This window comes from Telopea speciosissima, chromosome 5 (genome assembly GCF_018873765.1).
Source record: "Telopea speciosissima isolate NSW1024214 ecotype Mountain lineage chromosome 5, Tspe_v1, whole genome shotgun sequence".
NCBI lineage: Eukaryota > Viridiplantae > Streptophyta > Magnoliopsida > Proteales > Proteaceae > Telopea > Telopea speciosissima.
Genome location: NC_057920.1, coordinates 5,533,646 through 5,551,921, shown reverse-complemented (window position 1 = coordinate 5,551,921; position 18,276 = coordinate 5,533,646). Strand labels below are relative to the sequence as shown.

The following is an 18,276-nucleotide window of genomic DNA, read 5'->3' as shown; positions in this document are numbered from 1 at the left end:
GTACACGAGTACAAAGAGGATCAGGATGATGGGTCAATCTATACATGAGTACAATAGAGACCAAAGATTCACTGGATGATCGAACTACACACAAGTATAGTGAAGATAAAAAATGTTAATGATTAACTTGTACACGAGTACAAGGAAAATCAGATAATGAATCAATCTTGTACATGAGTACAAAGAGGATCAGGATGATGGGTCAATCTGTACTCGAGTATAATGGCGACCGAAAGATTTATAGATTGATTGAACTACATGCGTATAGGGAGGATCAGAAAGGTCACAGAGTGATCAAACTATACGTGAGTATAGTGGGATCGAAAAAATCAATGAGTGATCAAGCTATACACAAGCATAGCAAGGTTCAATAGGGTCAAAGGTTCAATCAATTTGTACGTGAATACAGCTGGGACCAGAAGATTCAAATGGTAATCGAACTATACACGAGTATAGCAGGGATCAAAAGGATCAAATTGCACGAGAGTGCGAAACCATACGTGAATCTGGGATAACCGAAAGATCAAACTAACAGTGATCCAAAAAACCAAATGCACATGAGTGCAGAAGTGGTTAAGGACTTGGTCAAACTGTTCATGGGGCCAAATCATTGGAGATCAAGTTGTACATGAATTCAACAGTGATCAGATAATCCAATTGCACGTGAGTGCAGGAAGTACGAGGGTTCGATGGAACTAAATGATCAGAGCCCAAACTGTATACGAATTTTGTCATGATTAGTTGAGTAGGTTGCACGCTAGTGCAACGGAAATAAGAATTCAGATGGTATATGATCAAGGCATTGGTCAGGAAAATGCAATCCTATGCATGTGCAGTATCCATGATCAAAATGGAAAAGCAATCCAAAATGTATACCATTAGATGCCAAGTAGTGCATGGGCATTATGATGATGAAAATAGGATAGCACATGAGTGCTGTCATGATCGGATTAGTGGAATGCTTAAAGGAAAATGCAATCTTATGCACACGGATCCATGATGACAATGGCAAAGAAGTCTATCATTAAAACTCAGGTAGTTTGCATTATGATCCAAAATGCAACAAAAAAAACAATCTTATGCAAGTAATCTTTTTTTATCTTTTTTTTTTTTTTTTTTTAAATTTTTTGCATGCAAAGGGAATCACAGTCCTAATGCAAATTATGTCATGCAAAAAGAAAAACACAACCCTATGCAAGTAATCAATACAAGCAAGTGAAAAGTAATCACATACAAACATAGACACTTACCAGATATTCTCCATTTTTGTGTTGCACAACACTTGTCCTTCACAAAAGCTTAGTGCAGAATTATACGTTACCAAACACTTATCCATCAAACATTTTTTTTATTATCTATATATATATATATTATTATTTTTTTTTGTTGTAAGAAATAATTTCATTTGTGAGAGAAATTTATTTTGAAAATTTATAGTTATTCACATTCTGACCCAGTAATGCACAATTCCACATAGGCATATTATTCACATCCCCGTTACACGCATAGGCTCGACGAGCATCGATTGGCCAACATCGAACGGGTGTTGAATGAACTTTTGACAAAGCAAGTCAAAGGGTAAATTGAGGGAAACGTGTACGAACAAGATGGGTGGATAAGTCACTCTTCCCTTCCTTCATGGAGAGTCATGGCATTTTATCCCAGGCAGTATCATCATTCTCTGCTTGTACGGTCATTTCATCTTTTAGGCTGAGACTCTTCATGATTGGGAGTCGATTCTCATGGACAATATGCCCCTTTAATTTCACATGCTCTTGCCTGGTGGATTGCCCCAAGAAAACAAATCATTTTTCCTTATGCTCCTTTGTCCTTCTTATCTTGGATAGAGATTGCCTCAGTGACAAGTTAATTCTTCTGGTCGTCTTACTGGTTAAGAGGGTGAGTACAATGCTGCTGGCATTTAATCCCCTAGTCATCTCTTCATAAATCTTCATGATCTTGGTAGACGTGCTTCTTTTTCTTCACATCATCGGATCGCATCAACGAGAGAGGGATACTAGTGGGAAAGGGGAAAAAGTAGAAATATGATAGATATGATGTAAGTGAGTAAAAATAAAAAGTTGTACATGGACGAATGGAAAACTGTACATGTGGGAGGACCGAACTTGATTATCACTTCATCAAGTTACCTACGTATCCCAAATAGGGATCAGGTCGAACGTAGTTCAGGATAAAGATGCCTTAATGTCAAAGCCTTGATGATTAAGTTCCATCATAGCCGGGTGAGCTCGAAGCTGTGGACGAGAGTCTCATCACCATTTGGCCCGGGAGGGCTTTACTAGGTTGTAATGGGGCTTAGGACTGGGTTCCAAAGGATGGTAAAGGCTCAAATGTGCCCCTAGGGTCTAACCATGACTCGACACTTCTGCTCCCAAAACTTTATCAAGATTCTGGTAACTGAACTTGTTGGGGAATTTCTTCTTTTTTAATAATGTAATCAAGAAGTTTGGCAATCCCTCTCGTGTCTCAATTGAAGACTTTGGTAATTTTAACCCTGATAATTTTGACAATGTTGTCTCCGAAGGAAAAGTGGCTATTTTTGCCCCATGGTCTAAGTGCTCCCAATTATTTGCAATGCCTTGAGCCAATGCATCCTCTCTTCTCTTTTTTTTTTTGCTCTCTCCTTGTTTCTTTTTTCTTTTTTGCTGTCATTTTTTTTTTTTTTTTTTTTTTTGCTCTTTTATTTTGAACTCTCATTTTTTTCTTTTTGAGATTGGCCCAATTTTGATTGTGCAGACGGAGCTACTCTCTCTCTTTTTCTTTTTTTTTACATCATTCGGAAACGTATTGCCCTTGTGACATCTTACTTCACCGAGAGACCTCTTCCGGTTAGACCCTAGAAGCCAATGGGACATTTTGATGAGCAAGAGGACATATGGATAATGAGGTGTGGGTGGGCCAAAGTGAGTTTTTTTTTTTTTAAAAGGAAACGGCTAAGGCACAACTGGGGGACTAGCGGATTTTGCTATATCAGGGTTTATTTGAGATGACTAGCGGTCAAAGGGGGCCTCCCTTAATAGGCTTTATGAGATGAAATCTTCATCCAGGCTTCCGGCTCGTTGGAAGGGGATCAGATGTATGGAAAGCTCCAAATCTTTGACCATCAAGACTTTGACATTGGAAGGAAGGGTAGTAATATTTTTTTTTTTTTAAAACTAGTAGTCATGAGATCATCATAAACTGTTATTTGGAGGAAAGAGAAAAGAAAGAGAACAAGTAGATGGACGAGAAAACATATTCATTGACGGCTAATGGAAAATACACGGTGGATGAGTTAACAGAAGGAAATTTGACTGAATGAAAAGACCTAAAGAACCAAGGGATGCAGACCCGATGATGTCTTCAGTGCTATCCTGTCTACACAAGAGTGAAGTACTGTTACTGCTTTGTCATGGGACTATGCAGTTTGTACCATGAAAAATGACCTTCTAACTAGAGCTGAGTGTTGGATCCATTTTAAGTCGGCCAGCAAAACTGATACTCATCAAGTTAATGATTGTAGTTTAACGCCTTCGGGCGATAGTGATGTCCTCAATCAGTGTCTGCCCCTATTCCATCGGAGGAATACGAAAAACTTTCTTCGGCGATTCTACCACTTTGCAGGCTGGCAATGTAAAAGAAGTATTCTCTTTTAAAATTGGTGGTAGCATCAAAAGGATTTTTCCATAATCCTGGAGGAATCTGCTCCTTGAGGAATCTGCTCCTTAGGGACTCCGTTAATCTCACACAAATGATCCCTTATCTTCTCCCAATCATCCTTTCTGTATCCTCTATTAAAGAAATCCACCAAATTGAATGTTGTACCAAAATGAAAGGTGCAGTGAGGTTGACGCATGATCAGATTCGCATTTGGTTCTTCTCGCGACTCCTGTATCCAATAAGGGTTATGGAGGGTATAGAGGACATTCCATTTTGTACAACTGAATAATTACTCGAGCCATTGAGTCTGTGTCTGAAACCGAAGAAGAAATTTCATTGTGTTTGACCGAGGAGGAACAAATTCTGGATGCAATTCGTCCTGGCTCATATAGGTTAATAATTCTGGAACACGAAAGCAGAATGCTACCACGTACCTTTCGCAAAGGTACAAAAGGAAACAAAGGGCTTCAGTAGACAACTGGTAGAGGTCTCTTATCCCAAAGATATTGAAGAAAGGATAATCTAGATGGACAGGAAGTCCTCAGAGGTCGCCATTCCCACGGTTGAGGAGAGTAATTTCATGAAACAAATCCAGGCAATCTTCACTCTTTGATTGTAAGACCAGATGCATGATCTGTTCTTGGAGATGGAAAGGTAAAAGGTCAATCCGATATTGCAATCCTGCCATAACCTCTTTTTCCTTGATCTCTTCATGGCCTTCAAACCCATTCAGCTTAGTCATATCAGTTGTTGAATGAGGAAGAGAGGATTCATGAACATCCTGGGCGAACATCATTGATGGAGACTTTTGACCTGTCACTACCTCTTCTAAAGGAACCGGCAAAGCTTGGATCAAGGAGGTGGGATCAAACCCTTCTAAATCTTCTTCAAGGGCATTGATTGTCTGATTAACAGACTATTGTTTTGCCCCTGGCTTGAACTTTCCTGCTTCCAGTAGGTCTTGGATAGCATGCCTAAGCGCAATGCATTCATCAGTGGGGTGCCCCTCTTGGGTGTGATAGTCACAGTATTGATCTGAGTCATACCAAGCTGGTGGAGGATCCCTGACCGATCACAGAGGAACCGTGCCCAAAAGTCCCAGTTTCTTCAATTCAGCATATGCAAGAGACCTAGCCACACCCAAATCGATGAACTCACGCTGTCTTAAATTTGCCATATTCGCCTCTGAATTTTGGTTTTGATATTGCAATGTGTGGCTATACTGGCCATATGTCTTTCTGAACAATTTGTCTTCAATACGCTTCCCTACGGCCATTAGCTCTTCAAAAGTCTTGTGGTGTTGGTAGTAAAGGCAATCGTGATATTCTCCATACAGATTCTCCAGGATCATCTCCAACTGTTCTGCTTCTGTCGGGCGATTCCACATCTTTACGGCCTTCTCTCTAAACCTTATAATGAAGTTGTAGAACCCTTCAGTAGGGCCTTGCCTTAGTGTCTCCAACTCTCTCCGTGTGACATCCACTTCAGTGTTGTATGAGTACTGCTTTGTGAAGGCTCTCACCACTGTTGACCAAGTCTGAGTCTGTGCCTGATCTAACTGTGTCAACCATCGCAAAGCAGGTCCAGCAAATGAGTAAAGAAAAGTCTGCCCCATTTGATTTTCCATGAGGCCCCAAGATTTAGCCACTATAGCAAAGATTTTAAGGTGAGCTTTAGGATCACATGAACCATCAAATTTATCCAATTTCCATTTAAAGTCTTCGGGTATCTTTCCTTCAGGGAAGAACACCAAGTTATCTTCAGGCTCCTCATGAACCGTGTCCTTGACAGCAATTTCAAGCTTTTCAACTTTCTCCCTCATCATATGCTCCCTTTCAGTCTCGGGATACTCCTGAGTTACGTTGATCACGGCATCTTCTTCCTCCATCATAATCCTGGTGGGTAACCTAGACACTGTCGGGGCTACCCTGGGGGTCATTGGTTGAGCACACTCCGGCTCCCCAAGAGTGGGTATTGTGCCTCCTTGGGACATGTCTTGTACTATTTGCAAGACTTGCACCATAAGTTGCTTCATCTCTGCCATCTCAGCCTGTAATTGGTCCATTTATCGACCTAACCGTACTTTGGGTGGATCACTGCCTAACGAATCCATGGTGATTCTATCCAGGAAAAGCCTGATCGAACTCTGCCTCACGATGTTGGGTGGAGAAAGGGAAGTCCTGAACACCTCTGGATTGGATCGGACCAATTTGGGTTAGCCTATTGTCATAACGGGCTCACGCGGGTAACAGGAAGTCTTTTGATGTGAATTGTGCTTTACATCAGTCAGAGAGAATTATTTCAGGCCACAAGGAATTTACTTGAATATGTAAAATGTTTTTTTTATTTTAAACATTTTTTTGTATTTTATTTTTATCATTTTTTTGGTATTTTATTTTTAGCATTTTTTGGTATTTTATTTTTATCATTTTTTTTTTGTATTTTATTTGGCTCAAGTAATCGAAGTCGTCATTGGAGCTTCTGATATTGTAGAAGTTCTCTCAGACCATACTTCAAATGCCATCGTCGCCCAAACATTTCTTAAAAAAGAAAAATAAACAAATAAAGAAGAAAGCCGAGTTTCAGGTTCCTGATGATTATATCTTGAATCAATATAAGGTGCCCCATTTTCGAGGGACATGTGGGAATCGATCATACGGGAGTGGGCTCCCATCTTTCTTCGAGGGACTATCACGGGACTATGGGATTCCTTACTTTGGGAGGCATCTCGTATTGAGGCCAAATTAATCATCAAGCGACCTTAAACTCGGTCTTTCTTACAGCTAACAAGGGTTAATTTGTGTCGCACCCTAATCATATATGGTCTATTTTCCTACATGATGCATGTAATGGGTAGGCTTAATAGGACAGAACAAGGTCACCCTTGACAGAATCGATATACCTATCGCTCGTGATCACGAATTGCAGGCACGTGGTTCTTTTAATATACCTAGAGAGTAGGTCACACAGTCTCAGAGCAATCATGCTAATGCCTTTTTTGGGTGGCTAAAGCACCCCACAGCACACTAGTGAATACCCTCGCTGATGATTCTAAACTCGTACAGTAAATATCAAGGGCTGTAGCTTCGCCGCGAATTACCCATGATTACTCATGGGGTCCAACAAATAAATACGGGGGTAAGAGGGGTTCCCATGCAGTGTGTGTGTGCAAGAAAGTGGTACAGGAAGCGGCTATCATCCGATCTCAAAGTAGTTAGTACGACGTGCCTCACCTCCCCGGGGATAAAGGCACGACAGAGAGTACCCTTGCCGTTTGATTTCACTTTGAGCACTATGCATGATGCGGTTAGTACACACAGGGGTTAGCCAAGACAAACATATTATGGTATTTTTTTTTTTGTATTTTGTTTTGTACATTTTTTCTTTTTTTATTTATTTTGTATATATATATATATATTATTTATTTTTTATTTTTTTATTTTTTTTTTATTTTTTACATAAAAGTTTGGAGAGAACATTCTGTCATTTATTGATAGCACCTATTTAGAAAGTTTGACCTCGAGTGGACGTTTATCCACTCACATCCCCAGCGGAGTCGCCACTGTAAGTACCGTGGTCCTCGGGACGAGGGTTCCTCAGCCTTATGGGCGACATGGGTTTGATATATATATATGGATGGATAATAGATAATATTGTCAATGTATAATATTGATAAATGGGGGATTAGGATCATGCATTAAAATATGCTAATATAATGTGAAGTCGCCACCTAGGGTTAGGGCCTAGGATCCATTAAGTGTAGCCCTATCCGTTGTGAACGGCATCGGACTACATGACTCCATATGGTCTGACCAAAGGTTCGGGTAAGGGGTCAGGTTACGAGTGTGGGAAGGTGTTAAGCACCCACCTCGCCCGACCGAAGCTGGTCTCTCTGTATTAGATGCTACATGAAGACGAATGTTCTCTCTCTTTTATTACGGGGATGGGGGATATTATGAACTACATTCAGATGCTATGAATTGAACTAAAACATAATAAACTACATTACATATATGAGAAATACGGACTAAAATGATGAAATACGAAAGGACTACATTGAATCAACAACAATGCAGTAATTATACCTGTATGGTTGCATTCCCCTGGCTCAGGGGAGATAGACGAATGGACTGACGTCGATTCTTTCTGGGCAGAGTAATGGCTCTTTCAAATGATTTGGAGGGGAGAAAACAGACAAAATAACATCTGAAATAAAGGGGTTTTGATGGTTATCCGTGCACTGACAGGATAACAACGCCTAGGAGCAAGAGTGCTCTATGCTCGAAGGGATAATCGAAGGATCTATCCACTACCAAGAAAATTTCACTCACTCACACTCTTATAAGAGAAAGGAGAGAAAAGAGGGTAAAAAAATGAGACAAAGAGGATGGAAATCACTTGGGGAGGGTCTCTCTACCCAAAATTCCTTGGAAAATGAGGGAGGGGGACACTCCTATTTATAGGGAGGGATCCCCTCTCTCTCCTGGCCAGATAAGTCCTCCACGGCGTCGTGGAGATGTCCACGGCACAGTGGGGGATTTTTTCATGGCGCCGTGGGTGACGTCAGCAAGCTGATGTCACACCCCCTCATGGCGCCGTGAAAACCCGGTACACATCCCCACGGCGCCGTGGGGGCGCAGTGCCATTTTTCCTTGTTTTTTGGCCTAAAATGGGTCATTTTGTGCTCAACATGGTTCTTGGTCTTATGAGTCAGGTATCTTGGGTCTAGAAAGAGGGAGAGTGCGTTGTCCATCGTCCATGTTCCGTTGTCATCATCGCCAATTAGGGGGTGACAAAAATCAGTGTCTACAGAATGCTTTTTTTTTTTTTTTTTGAACCAAGAGGCTTGAACTCAAGACCTCCTGGTAGCAATGGGCCTTTACGCACCACGAATGTTTAATTACACACAGTGTTAGGAAGCGTCAAAAACTTGTGTGGAGTCCTAGGGTTACCTCGTGGTCAGGTTGGACAAGGTCTATGACGTGTTTACAAGTGAAATAGCATCTCAAGTTGATGAGGCAGTGAACCGGGACATCAACCTGAGATGGCAGTGTTTTAAAAACTGAAACAGTTATTCTCTGGTTGATGAACCAGTCAACTGGGACACCAACCTGAGATATAACAGGTGTAAAAATTAAGGCATTATTCTCTGGTTGATGGTCCAATCAACTGGGACATCGACCAGAGTTAGTACTAGGTGTAGAATTAAAATGGCATTCTCTGGTTGATGACCCAGTCGATTAGGACATCAACCAGAGATGTACAGCAGCCTAAAAATCATAGAAAATAGAATTTTTACTGGGGTTTTGGGCCGGATCTTCATCCAATTGATCAGGAGTATTGTTCGCATGATCATTACCATGAATTGGAACCATGATATGATCGATTTGCATGGAAAAATCAGGGTTTTGAAGGTGGGTACAACTATGAATGTAATTTCATGAATCAACTTTGATTAAAACAGTTCCGTATGGCTGAAACATGAATCAATCACTTTAATTCAAATCTCCGAGATATGAATAAGTTAGTAATAAGGCTAACATAGGGTTAAGGTTTAAGATCCGAATATGTATGTGGGTTTTAAGTTTTAATTCTATAAATTAAAAACTCAATTTCATAAGAAACACGAACTGAACAGAACATGGTTCATTCCAAAATTTTGAAGATCAGCATGGGTTCTATAGAGGTTACTATAACTAGGTCGAAGAGAAGATGAGGAGGTGAAGATTATTACCTTAGGTTAGTAAACCACTTCAGTCCAACACCCTTCTTCTCCCTTTCTTCTTCTTCTTCTTCTTCTTCTTCTTCTTCTTCTTTTCTCTCCTTCTCTGTTTTAATTCATACGGGTGGGATTAGTGTAAGTGAGTTAGTTAGTTATTAGAATAGATTTTAATTGCTTTACTAAGATTAATCGTGAGTCGGTTTGGTGGGGTGTAGATAGAATTTAGTTTTTTTTTAATTGATTGGAATAGTATAGCATGTAGTATAGATAGGTTTGATTGATTTTTATATTAAGCTAATTATAAGGCGGTTTGTGCATTGGATAGGTGTCATATAAGATGGGTTGTGAGTTTAGATAGGTGTCATTAACTTAATATCTCACATAATCTGATTCAACTCTAATTCTGAATTTTGTCTTTTTTTTGTAGGATTTTGTTTGTTTATGAAATAAGCCGACCCTTGTGCAAGTATTTGGATTTTGTGGGTCCCAAGGGTCCTAGAATGTTGGGAAAAACATCCCAAGCCATTAATCGGGATGCGACAACGAGATCCCCGACCCAAAACATTGGGCTTTACATCTCTAGAACAAAATCCGCGGTGGTACAATTCTCTAGTCGATGCAACAATCGACTAGTACATCAACCTGAGATTTCTATATTTGTTTTCTTCGTGTCGGACCATCTAAAAGTCTATTTGTGCCGCAAGAGAACCCACACGGACATAGTTATGATATTAAAAACACCTAACACGAGGTTAGGATCTCTTACTACGAGTTGTACATCTGTATGTGGATCCCGCAACCGCACAGGGGAGGTATCTATCGTTTTGCCGACAAGCGGCGGGTTACCAATGGGATTCCTTCTTTATCTTCTATCCGTTCAAACATTAAATCAATACTCCATATCTTACACAGTGCTATGACTTTGGGTTCCGGACCTACATTCGGATTCGGGTTAGGGTTCGAATCATAATATGCCAAGCCGTAACATAGGGGTTCTTTAAAACAAAATTCCGCAACAAGATTGGATTAGGCTAGGCTTTTTAAAACCCCAACCCACTCCCCCCCCCCCCCTCTTCTTGTCTACTACCATTTTGGATGAAAAAGATACTGTCAATCCGGACAGCGTGCAACCATGTGCAACACCCGAGTAAGGTAGTGCGCATTGACCACCTTACCCCTACTCGGGCAAGGCATTTGGGTAGGGGTAAGGCATTAAATATGCACCGCCTCATCTCAAGTGCTGCACATGCAGCACTGCTGCCCGAATTGACAGGAGCCGAGTCCATCTTGTTGCAGCCCTAATAGAGAGTATGTTCAACCTGGGGGAAAATTTTGCTGGCACACTTGTAGTAAGAATTAATGTTCCTCCTACCAAGGTAGCAACCAAGGAAATGGAATAATTCACTTCTCTCTCCCACTCAACTGAAAGTTGTAGTCAAGTAATTAATTAACGATCAATTTACTGTTTTTATTCCATATATGTAACGCTCATTGATAATTGTAATTTTAGTTTTTATAACTTTTATTTTCATTTTGGGAGTAAAAAATTATCCTAATAACTCCTTAAGAAAAACAAGCAACAAACATAAGTGCATTGTTAAATGTAAGGGTGTCAAAACCTAGCCCGAACCATTTTGCGAGTAAAATATTACCCTCTAAAATCTTTTTTTTTTTTTTAGAAAAACATTTTATTCATAGTCAACATGTAAAACTCATGGAAGGAGAATAACACATCTACAAAATCTATGGAATGGAATTGAGCCAAATTTGTCAAACATGTCTCTCTCTCTCAATTTTTACGCTGCTTAAGTTGGTGAAGACCCGACAACCAAACTTTCTCCTCCAAGGATGCCGCCGGAGGAATTTACTTCAAACATTATAGGTGAGTTAAAGGATCTTCAAACATTAAAGGGTCCGGAGTCTGAACGGAGACCCTGGGAGAGGTGTTTCAGAGCTGGCCTTCTTTCCAACGACGAGGGACTGCCACAACAGCACAAAGACCTAGCCTTTCTAATGAGCCGACCTGATCGAATGGGCTTGTATCCGGGCTTGTATCCAAATAATCACCAACTTAGAATCCCCTTCAACTATGATGTCCAACCAATTTTTAGTCACAGAACCCTCCATCCCCTTAATGACTGCCTTAAGCTTTGTGGTAACAGAGTCAGATGAGGCAATAGGACTAGAGAGAACCAAACGAAATTCCACATTAATTTCGTGTTACACTGTTGAAATTTTATTCAGAATTCAATTAAGGTCAAATTGGTTGCCCCAGCAAGCCTGAGAAATCAGATCTAACTGAACCGGGTGTTAGCAAACTCTATAAAGTCCAATCGAACAGAATTTTAGGCCCATCTGATTTAAGATTCAGGAGTAAGTTGACAAGTTTCTCCTCAAAACCTTAATTCTGATTGTCTAGTGTAACTCATCTTCTCTTTTTTCAAACCCTCAACGATTTGAGGAAGATGAGTTGCATGTTTTTTTTTCTTGCAAGGGTATTTTTGTCACTTTACCCTTTAATTTTAACATAGTTAGTTCTTAACTAACGAAATAGGGGCATGTGTTAACTTTTAAAAACCTCTGAGGGCACGCAAAATTTCCCAAACTTAGAAGTGTTTTTGTAATTACATGATACCTCAAGGAAAATAGTGAAAATTTCCCTTCTTTTTATTTTAAGGAAATTTGATTGAGTCCTGTGTAGCCCACAAGGATTTGTTGTTGCAATTCATGCTCAGAAAAAAATCACTTCGAATATTTTCTATTGTCTCCATTTATTACTATATATCGTAGAAACATGCATGGGTTAAACTCCTCCATATATTTATCCAAAAAGTTATAAATAAAATAAAATAAAAAACTCCATTTACTCTTGCATAGACTGATCCCAACCTTGTCCCAATTTCTTAATAAGTGTATTGTTAAATGTTAATGCATGCGTTTCTCTCCTACCGATACGCACATGCTCTGCTTCTTTGAGCCTTCTTCAGTTTAAGTTTTCAATATAAGGTGAACATGTCAAATGGACCACATTACCTCCCTGATTTCACCTAATTTACAAATTCTTGCCACCCCCACCCTCAAGCACATGCATTTGCACGAAAGAGAGCAAAGAGAGACAGAGAGAAGAAGAAGATCATCGTTGGAGAAAAAGAGACGAAATTAACTTACGAAAAGCCTACCCTAATTAGAATAAATATTAACAATAAGGGGAATTTTATTTATTTTTCTCTTCTTATTCAGTTTATTATTGGCATATCGTCACCGTCCTCATTCTGGAGTCCAATGAGGGCAAGCAGGGCTAAAATGAGAGGAGAGGACCTTGGAATCGAGAAGCTCCATGATAGGTGTGAAGTTGACGCACCTCGGCACCTTGTATTGATTAATGGCGGCTCCCCTTGAGATGGCGAAGTCCATGAGTTCCTCAAATATCCCGCTTTTCACCACCCTTATCTCCAGAGCTCCGATCGAGTTCTCCTCCACTCTCCCTTGTCTGTAAACAGAATTCAGTGACTCTTCCATGGCAAGACAACACTGCTTCATCACCTCATCACTCGGCGTGTTCTCCGGATCCTTCACCAGCAACTCCCAGTATATCACATAATGCCCCGGAATACTCTTGGTATCAGCATAGCTCGTGTAGTCCACCACGCTCGTTTTGTACTCTTGCAGCAATTCCGACGCGTTCTCCACTGCTTTCTGCAAATCGGCCTCATCGGTCTTGTCCGTGTCGATACTCAGCAAGACGTTCTTCCTCTTCACGAACTGGAATTGGGGAGCCGAGTTATGGAACCCGGTGACCCGGAGTATGTCCCCAACTCGGTACCTATAAAGACCGCCATATGTGGTGACCACAACTTCGTACTCCTTACCGACTTCCACGTCGACCAGGTCAACCAGTTGGGGAGATGAGTCGATGCCGCCACTCAGTGTAGACGATGTGGGTTCTTGGGGGAGGAACTCGAAGTAGGCAAAGATGGGCAAGATTGTATAGGAAACCTCGGAGGGCTTGCACATTGGTTTAAGGTTGATGCCGAAGTAGCACTCAGAGGAAGCGTAAATGGTGGATACCAACGGTAATCCGCCGCTGTAGTAATCGAGGGTTGGGATGTATTGGGCCATTGAACCTGTGACTATCACGTCAAGGTACTTGGTGTTTGGCCAGATTCTTCTTATGATTCCTTCCCAGTTCGTACCTGAGCACTCTTCGGTGATGAATCGGGCGAGTTCAGGGTTGGGTTTGAGGAGATGCAACATGTACTCGCGGATAGACGGATCGGTAATTTTGGGATTCAAAGTCCCGATGGAAATGTCCTGGGCGAGTTGTTGACAGTTGAGTTGGAGGAATCGGATAGCCCTGAGTAGACCAGAGGCAAACACGGCGCCAACTCGGAGGACTTCGTTTCGTTGGTAGAGGCCACATAGGATGTGTGTGTACATGCTCTGGGAAGTATCGGAGCATAGGATGGCTTGGTTGGGGCTGGTGTATACATCGTAAGGGTCGTATGGCCTCATCTTGAAATGGTCGCTCTTGTAGTAGCTTGTGAGGGCTGGACGTGCCAATATCCCACCGGGTGTCTTCGTTTCGGCTTTAACGAACAAGAAGTAGAGCCCCTTCCCCTTGTCCAGGCCTGGAACGTAACTACAGAAACAACAGAAGACATGCAAGGAAATGGTGTTTCTATCAATTCAAAACCAAACCATGCACTAGCTAGCTATTACCACTACTTAATTTGGACTTAATTTAATGAAATCCTCACAGGTTTATGACTGGTATGAGAAGGTTATGGAGAACTCTACGGCGATCCAGCTCTTCTTGAGTCATGGGCATCAGCTTTCTCTCACCGGATGAAGTTCCAGAGCTGCAATTTTTTATTTTTTATTTTTATAGAAATTAATTAATTAAGCATCGGAAACTCTGCCGCCAGGATAAGAGAGAGAAAAAACATAAAATAGATAAGCGTTAAGCAGGAGGAGACCTAGTGAGGAATTCAGAGATAGGGTAACCGGAGAGGATGGGGGAACGATCACCATTGACAATTCGTTGGATATCAGGCTGAAGATCCTCGTAGCTGATGACTGGTATCTTCGATTTGAATGTCTCGAGATCGGCGGTTACGCCATTAAGCTGGTGTCGGCAGAGATACTCAGTCTCAGCATTTACGGTCATGAGCCCAACAAAAACCTTCTCTTGGATGGCTTTGGCATTCTTGGTCATATCTTCAATGAAGTTAAGTTCCTTCGCGTGCTTCTCGCAAGCGGCAGTGCCAAATGGCGTCGACAGAGAAGTGGCAGTAGCCATTGTTGAAACAGAGACTTTGAGCTGCAAGCTGCAAGCTGCAAGCCGCAAGCGAGAGAGTAAGGGGGTAGAGAAGCGAAGCACAAACGAGAAAATTAGAAAGAAGAGAAGAGGGAAGTAGGGGAAAGTAATCAGGGCAGTAGAGTACGTGGCTTCAAGGGCTCAAGCAGAGGACATGGTGGTATTCATATAGGTGGGGCAACCGGCAAGCAATGAGTCCGTTGGCAATCTTTGTCCGGATCAGCTCCACGTGGACTCTCAATTGTTGCCATGTGTTGTACCATAGGAACTAGTGGGAACCACTACTTCCTCTGGATCTTTATCTTTAAAAGTGCGGTGCCCTGGCACTGGGTGCGGCACCGCACCTGAGAAGATAAAAATTGAACTTCTTAATTACTCGTTGTTTTCTTGTTTTATTGTATAGACATGACACACAACTTTCAATGTATACCATTGCAGCAAGGTATTTCAAACCGAGTCATTTTAAATTGCAGGCTTTAAGCCTTTAACTTTCTTCAAAATACACATGTGGGTCCCGTGAATGAAACATTTAATTTGCAGGTTTTTTTTTATTTGCAAAAAATTATTCGGTTTGAAATACCTGGATCGATCCGATATTTGGTATGGTATCGGTATGAGGTGAATGTTCAATGTACCCAACGAACGAATTGCAGACCTGCTTCTAGAGATTGTGATTGCAAGAGCTACTACTTTTTAATCTCCTCCTTAATCTCCCACAATGAATATTTCGTGTTTAAGCCGCAATTATGTAACTCAATTCCCCCATGATATTTTGATAACCTTACTTTCCTCTTTGAAAAGATCCCTTTATCCTCCCGTATCCAATCCTATGATTGATGCATGTTGTTAGCTTACCAAAAGTTGACAGTCTGCCCAACCCTATCCCTAATAAATACCTTACTTGGTGGGACTGAAATAGTTTGCCTTGGCTAAAGTTTCTAATGGTGTGCTTGAGAGTATATCTACAATTGAATCCCCTCCCCTCACATGTAGACATTTGGAATATCTACAAATAATTTCCTTGCAATATAACCTTTGGAATGGAGAGAAGGGAAAATGTCCAGGTTTACAAGAACTTAAATAATTATCAATCAACAAACAACAATAATCATAACTTTATCCCAACTAAATGGGATCAGCTACATGGATCCAATAGATGCTAAGACAATAATGGAGGTAAAAGAGATAAGAAGAAGTCAAAAAGATAATAAATAAAAGTATAAATCGAAGCAATAGTCAAAGTATATGGCCAAAGAATAACGCCTCAAAAGATGAGTCTTATCCAACAATTGTCTAAAGTTATAAAGATATCCTATTAAGGGGATAGGGGTTCTTTAAAACAGAATTCCAAAATGGGACTCGGCTCCTATCAATCCGGGCAGCTGAGATGAGGCAGTGCACATTTACCGCCTTACCCCTGCCCAAACACCTTGTCTGAGCAGAGGTAAGGCAGTCAATACGCACCACCTTACTCAGGTGCTGCACATGGCTGCACGCTGTTCGGATTGACAGGATCTTTTTCATCCAAAATGGTAGTAGACAAGAAGAGCGAGGGGTGTGGCATGCAACTCTGAAATCTTTCCCATTTTCACCAATTTGAGTTTATTCTTTTAGGCTCCGTTTGGTTGCAAGGGGAATTAAAGGGAAGGGAAGGAAAATTTTCATACTTAAAAAATGAATTTTTGTAATCATTACCCCATGGGACACCATGTGACAATATCAATAACTCCAAATCATTCCATATTTGGTTATTAAATTCCACTTTACTTTGCATTCAATTCCCTTTGGTTTAAAATGTAAAATAAATATTATATGTAAAATGTATCTTTACTATATATGGTAAGAAAATTAAGTAGTTTATACAATCACATGGGGTAATGATTACAAAAATTTCTTTTTTTTGTTTGAAAATTTTCATTCCCTCTTTAATTCCCCTTGGGCTTAGATCTAGGGTTGCTTCTTCTTAATGGGCAAAATTTCAGAGTTGAGTTGAGTCCGATCCACTGTCTCACTCTCTAATGGGCGGATCCATAATTGAACCGAAAAAAAATTTGGGCCTTGGGTAAAACTGGGCTTAAAGAAGATAAAATGGGCACTGTTTGGTTTCAAACTTCAGGTGACCCAACCCATATGGAATTGACCCATAAATAAACATTGCAGCTAAGCTAACTCTATCATTTGAATTTCCATTATCCACAAGTGGTGAGAACGAAAATTCCATCCTTGTTTCTTGACCATTCGATTGGATTGTGACATCACAATCACTGTGATATTAGCATTTTTGGAATGGTATATTTCATTATTCCCATTTTTCTTTGGGTCACAAAAGTTTGTGTGAAGGCCTACTAGCCCATCCCAAGGTTAGCAGCAGTGGTCAACCTTTACAGTCCAGCCCATTGCGTATGATTTTCTTGCTGTCTGGATTTGAGCCCATTAAGTTAGGTTTAAGGCCCCTGACTAACTCAAGCCCAAATTGAGAATATGCCCGTTCCAATCTCAGAAACGAAGAATGCCCAAGAACACCTCCTTACATGCCCAGCCCATTTCCCCTTACTGTTGTTGATATTATGGAACCTGTAATGTCATCTTTCCACCAAAAAAGATAAAAAGATCCTATGAATTGTTGACAAACCAATCTCTCAGTGGATCATGATTTGCACATTCGGAACCAGATCGGTCAAATCAGCCGGATTTGGCTTGCCGATCGAAAGAGCTAGGCCGTCCAAAAATGGGTTAGGGTTCAGGTCGATTCGATCCGGCCGATTCTAGCCGCTTATTTGAACCCTTCCATGGATGCCATGATAATCATCATCATTTACATAATGTTGAATGGTTGAAAGTGTTCAAAAACGAAAGAAGATAATAATAATAATAATTGGTAATGTAAGCTTTGGGATGACTAGTTCCCTTCATATGGTCCACTCATAAAATGTTGAGAACAACCACTGCTACAAAATCACAAACATGTGAAAGGTAAGGGGAGACATCTCTTTAAGTCATAATTATGAACTCTTCAAATTGGAAATTGAATTTGTTATGTAATTGCACATTTGGTAAACACATAAATAGGTGCTTATAAGAACCACAATTTGATGTGGTCTCATAACAAAATCTTTTCACCTTCACCCGGCCGACATCTTCTTTCCATTACAATCATATCATCAATCTGATCCATTGTATCTTCACTTTGCTTTGCATGCATGATTAAACGTTTTGTTAGGTCAATAATAGTTGGTTTTCTTATTAGGTTTAAGCCATACTGTCGGCACCATAGTTTCACTTTAATGGAACTCATTAGATCATGGACCCACTTTCATACATCCATTACTATACTATAAGTGGACCCACCTTCATTCTTTCATTACTATACTAATAAGTCATTTTCGATCTCAGACAATTTGTTTTAGGCTTTTTTCCCTTTTTCTTTTTGTTCACCCTAGATACTTAGCTTTATGGATAATGGAAAGCTATTATTGCATTTAAAGGTATCAATATAATGAAGAGATGACTCTAATACCATTTTCAACATAATGGGATGGCCCACGAAATATCATTTGTACATTTATTCCTAAAACTT

At 40.5% G+C, this 18,276-nt stretch overlaps 1 protein-coding gene across 4 annotated transcripts in view; it reads right to left on the bottom strand.

The window, feature by feature from the left end:
* The window catches only part of LOC122661049 (probable indole-3-acetic acid-amido synthetase GH3.1), a 39,388-nt gene that overhangs the window by 16,116 nt on the left and 4,996 nt on the right, over window positions 1-18,276 (bottom strand). The window contains exons 1-3 of one of the 4 annotated variants that reach the window (XM_043856356.1): window positions 14,359-14,697; window positions 14,140-14,241; window positions 12,612-14,021 (exon numbers count right to left, since the gene is read on the bottom strand). The exons of 1 other annotated variant lie outside the window; for it this stretch is intronic. In XM_043856356.1, the coding sequence (XP_043712291.1) occupies window positions 12,650-14,021; window positions 14,140-14,241; window positions 14,359-14,681 (1,797 nt within the window). In that variant the 5' untranslated portion in view covers window positions 14,682-14,697 and the 3' untranslated portion in view covers window positions 12,612-12,649. Of the gene's footprint in view, window positions 1-12,611; window positions 14,022-14,139; window positions 14,242-14,358; window positions 14,698-18,276 lie in introns of those variants that run through there. 2 more of the 4 variants (XM_043856360.1, XM_043856359.1) reach the window with 2 other exon arrangements.